The 4,814-nt window shown below is 38.8% G+C and overlaps 2 protein-coding genes across 2 annotated transcripts; both read right to left on the reverse strand.

Annotated features, from left to right (window-relative positions):
• Window positions 1-220: 220 nt before the first annotated feature.
• LOC105801058 (uncharacterized) lies at window positions 221-604 on the reverse strand. Its single transcript, XM_012632395.1, has 2 exons — window positions 409-604; window positions 221-345 (listed from the first exon to the last, which is right to left on the reverse strand). Exons 1-2 carry the CDS (start codon window positions 602-604, stop codon window positions 221-223), a joined length of 321 nt encoding a protein of 106 aa, XP_012487849.1.
• A 150-nt stretch (window positions 605-754) lies between these two features.
• LOC105801057 (uncharacterized) lies at window positions 755-2,772 on the reverse strand. The gene is made up of 2 exons (XM_012632394.1): window positions 2,420-2,772; window positions 755-956 (listed from the first exon to the last, which is right to left on the reverse strand). The coding sequence occupies exons 1-2, from the start codon at window positions 2,770-2,772 to the stop codon at window positions 755-757; spliced, it is 555 nt and encodes a 184-aa protein (XP_012487848.1).
• Window positions 2,773-4,814: the final 2,042 nt, after the last annotated feature.

Genomic DNA, 4,814 nt, shown 5'->3' on the forward strand with positions numbered 1-4,814 from the left:
ATAAAATAGTCGTGATAAATGCACCAGGTAAGTTCCCAAGAAAGAGAGGTGAGTCACAATGGACATTCTTAAGTACCAAGTCTTTCCTTAGACAGAACCGATCCTTGACATGCATTTTTACTTCCATTTTACCTTCCAAAAGTTTATTTGCATAAAAGGAAAATTTGGGTTGCCTCCCAACAGCGTTTTGTTTAACGTCGTTAGCTCGACGACTTGTTATTCAAGTTCTGGGCTCCTTGAGAACAATCTCCTCAACTGTGTGCATTTGAAAATTCTTGTAAAAGGGTTTCAGTCTTTGACCATTCACTTTAAAGCACTTCTGGGTTTCTTCGCTTTGAATTTCCACTGCACCATTCGAGAATAAATTAGTAATAGTAAATGAAGCTATCCATTTGGATCGAAGCTTACCAGCGAAAATTTTTAAGGTGGAGTCGTATAGGAGAACTTTTTGTCCTATGGAAAACTGCTTCCTAGTGATTAACTTATCATGAAACGTCTTCGTCTTTTCTTTATAAACTCGAGCATTTTCATATGCATCATTTCTAATTTCGTCGAGTTCCTGAATATCCAACTTCCGAGTCCTTCCTGCAATCTCCATCTCCATATTACATTGCTTAACTGCCCAAAATGCCTTGTGCTCTAATTCGACCGAGAGATAGCACGGTTTACCGAAAAGGAGTCGATAAGGTGACATGCCTATTGGTCCCTTATAAGCTGTTCTATAAGCCCAAAGTGTGTCATTTAGTCTCAAACTTCAATCCTTTCTGTTAGGTTTAACAGTTTTTTCCAAAATGGACTTGATTTCTCGATTCGATACTTCAGCTTGTCCATTTTTCCGTGGATGGTAGGTAGTGGCAATTTGTTGAGTCACTCCATATTTCTCCATAAGTCCACTTATGAGCTTATTGCAAAAATGAGTTCCTCTATCACTGATTAATGCTCGTGGAGTGCCATACCTGGAAAAAATAGAAATTTTAAGAAAGTCATCTACGGTTTTAGCATTATCATTGTGAGTGGCTTTCGCTTCTATCCACTTATAAACATAATCAACAGCTAAGAGTATATAAAAATTATCGAAAGAAGAAACAAAATGACCAATAAAATCCATGCCCCCGCACATCGAAAATTTCGCAAATATGAATAGGAGTAATGGGCATCTCATTTTGACGACTAAGGTTGCCAGCTTTTTGGCACCTTTCACAGGTTTTGCAGAATAAAAAGGCATCACGAAATATGTTTGGCCAAAATAGTCCACATTCGAGAATTTTATGTGCGGTGCGTTTTGGTCCAAATGTCCTCCACATGCATAAGAATGATAAAAAGTTAAGATAGACTGTACCTCTGTTTCTGCTACACACCGTCGAATTACCTGATCGAAGCAATGCTTCCAAAGCTAAGGATCGTCCCAAATGTAATACCGGGCATCTTTCTTTATCTTATCTTTTTAGACCTTGGTAATTCTGAAGGAACAGTACTTGTAACAAAATAATTTACTATGTTTGCATACCAAGGATAAACCGCATTGGCTGAAAACAGGTTTTCATCTGGGAAGTTGTCTTTCAATGGTGTGTCATCCACTGGAATCGCTTATCAACTCAGATGGTCAGCTACTAAGTTTTCGCATCCCTTTTTATCCTGGATTTCAAAATCAAACTCTTGTATGAGCAGAATCCACCTAATCAGTCAAGGTTTTGCCTCTTTCTTCCCTATTAAATATTTCAAAGCTGCATGATCAGAAAAGATCATCACTTTAGTTCCCAATAGGTAAGATCTAAATTTATCTAAAGCAAACACAAAAGCTAATAATTATTTCACAGTGGTTGTGAAATTGCTTTGGGCAGCATCCAAAGTCTTCGAAGCATAGTAGATAACATGAGACTCTTTCCCTATTCTTTGGCCAATGACAGCTCCCACACTTCAATCACTTGCATCACACATGATTTCGAACGGGAAGTTCCAATTTGGTGGTTGCATTATGGGAGCGGAGATCAATTTCTGCTTCAGCATGTCAAATGCATCTTTACAAGTCTGGCCAAATTCAAATTCTTTATCCTTTTGTAACAGACTGCAAAGTGGTTGCGCAATTTTCGATAAGTCTTTCATGAATCGTCTGTAAAATCGTGCATGGCCAAGAAACGAATGAACTTCCCTCACGGATGTGGGGTAAGGTAAATAGTTAATAATATCTGTTTTTTCCTTATCGACTTCAATTCCTTGTGAGGAAACTATATGACCCAAAATTAATTCTTTGTCAACCATGAAGTGGCATTCTCATAATTTAAACAAGATTAAATTCTAGGCATCTTTGTAAAATTTTAGCAAGATTATCGAGACATTCGTTAAAAGAGTTATCGTATATCGTGAAGTCATCCATAAAGACTTCAATGATTTTCTCAAAATAATCGGAGAATATGCTCACCATGCATCTCTGGAAAGTGGCTGTAGCATTACAGAGCCCAAACGACATTCGTCTATACGCAAACGTTCCAAAGGGGCATGTGAAATTTGGAAAAATCCCGAGTACCCATCGAGAAAACAATAATGGGTCTTACCAGCTAATCGCTCAAGCATTTGATCGATGAAGGGAAGTGGAAAATGGTCTTTTCGGGTAGCTGCATTCAACTTTCTGTAATCGATGCAAACCCTCCATCCATTCTGGACTCGGGTAGGGACCAGTTCTCCTGACGAGAATTTCACCACTGTCACGCTAGTTTTCTTGGGCATGACATGAACCGGGCTAACCCAATCACTGTCGAAGATGGGGTATATCATTCCAGCATCCAACAGTTTCTAGATCTCCTTTTTTACTACCTCCATCATGGGTGGATTAAGGCATCTTTGAGCATCTCTCTTTGGTTTCGTGTTATCTTCGATGAAAATTTTGTGCATACAAGTGGATGGACTTAGCCCTTTTATGTCGGCTATCGTCCAACCAATAGCTTCCTTATAATCTCTCAGAACTCGAACTAGACTTTCCTCCTCGTCTTTGGTTAGTTTGTTTGACACTATCACCAGTAATGTGTCTTTCTCTCCCAAAAAGACGTACTTAAGGTGGTCTGGTAATGCTTTAAGCTCCAAGGTTGGTGGCTGCAAAACCAAAGGCAACATTTTAGTTTGGGAAGGTAATAGTTCAAATTGGTTACCTCGGTTTGTAAATGATGGTTGCGTCTCCAAGTGTTTGACAATTTCTCGCAAAGGATTTTCTATAATTGCTAATTCCTCGAGATGATTTAAAACATCCATGTCAATGCTTCTGTAAAGGACAGTTTCCAACTCACCAAAGTCATGATATTCGAAATAGATTAAGTTAAACAATCTATACTATCGATACTAGAAAAATTTAATAGTGAGCTAGGATGACCCATAGCTTCGTAGACATTGAATTTCAAGATTTCGCCATCAAACTCCATTGTCAGTGTTCGGCTCCGAACTTCAATTTTTCACTTGCGGTACTTAGGAACGGCCTTCCAAGAAAAATGTCAGATGAATTAGTTGAGTTATCGTCCTCCATATTAATAATGTAGAAATCTGCAGGGAAAATTAATTCATTAACTTTAACAAGGACGTCTTCAAGTAACCCTACGGGATAGACGACTGACTTGTCTGCCAACTGGATTATTGCTCCTGTCTCTTTCAAATGACCCGCGTTAATCAACTTATAAATAGAATAAGGCATAACATTAATGGAAGCCCCTAAATCACACATGCCTTTCTTAATGCCTACATTACCTATCTCACAGGAAATAGCAAACATACCTTGGTCCTTGTATTTGGGCGGAACTTTCTTTTGCAGTACTGTGGAGACATTTTCTCCTACATTTACTCTTTCGTTAAATATTAACCTCCTCTTGCTAGTGCACAATTCCTTGAAGAATTTTGCATAATGAGGTATTTGTTTGATAGAATCGAGTAAAGCGATATTTACCTCCACCTTCCTGAATGTTTCGAGGATTTCTTTTTCCTCCTTCTCTTTCTTATCCTTGCAAGCCTCCCTGGAAAATGATGTGGCATCACGACTGGTTTCTGAATTTTTTATTCTGGTTTGGCTTTTGGATCAGAGCTCTGCTTTTCTCATTCCTTATCTTGCCCATGACTTTTGTCTGGAACTATTTCCAAAACTTTTCTACTACGAAGAGTTATTGCACTTGCATTTTGCCGAAAATTCGACTCCGTCTGGGAAGGTAATTTACCTTGAGATTCCAAACAATTAACTTCCATTGAGATTTTACTAACTTGATTAGTTAACTCTTGAATTGATGTGTCTGTCCCCCATTGATATTTTGCAGCATTGACGACAAGTCTTTCCACAATAGATTCTAGAGATGTGCGCGGCTTGGGTTGTTGTTGTGGTGGTTACAGAGGTCTCAGTTGGTATGATAGATTATATCGGGGATTAACTCTGTAATTCAAGTTGGGATGATCCTTCCACCCGGGATTGTAGATGTTGGAGAAAGGATCATAGCGTCTTTACGGAGGTCCCGAAAAATATCCGATAGCATCAACATGTGTCGTTGAATTATCGTTAAGGATTGGGCACAAATCCGTCGAATATTCAGACGTAGTACAAATTCCACACAGTTGGGTCAGATTCTTCTTTTCTATAAGCATAGATTGAACAATATTAGTAAGCTTATCCAATTTATCTTCTAAGGATGAAACGTTTACCCCATTAACCCGTCTTGTGGGTTCTGAATTTGGCCGATATTGTTGAGAATTTTCCGCCATGGTGGATATCAGTGCTCTTGCCCTTTGAGGAGTTATATTGACAAGCGCCCCTCCACTAGCAACGTCAATCATCTTCATTTCCATAGGGA

The sequence above is a fragment of the Gossypium raimondii genome, chromosome 11, assembly GCF_025698545.1.
Source record: "Gossypium raimondii isolate GPD5lz chromosome 11, ASM2569854v1, whole genome shotgun sequence".
NCBI classification, from domain to species: domain Eukaryota; kingdom Viridiplantae; phylum Streptophyta; class Magnoliopsida; order Malvales; family Malvaceae; genus Gossypium; species Gossypium raimondii.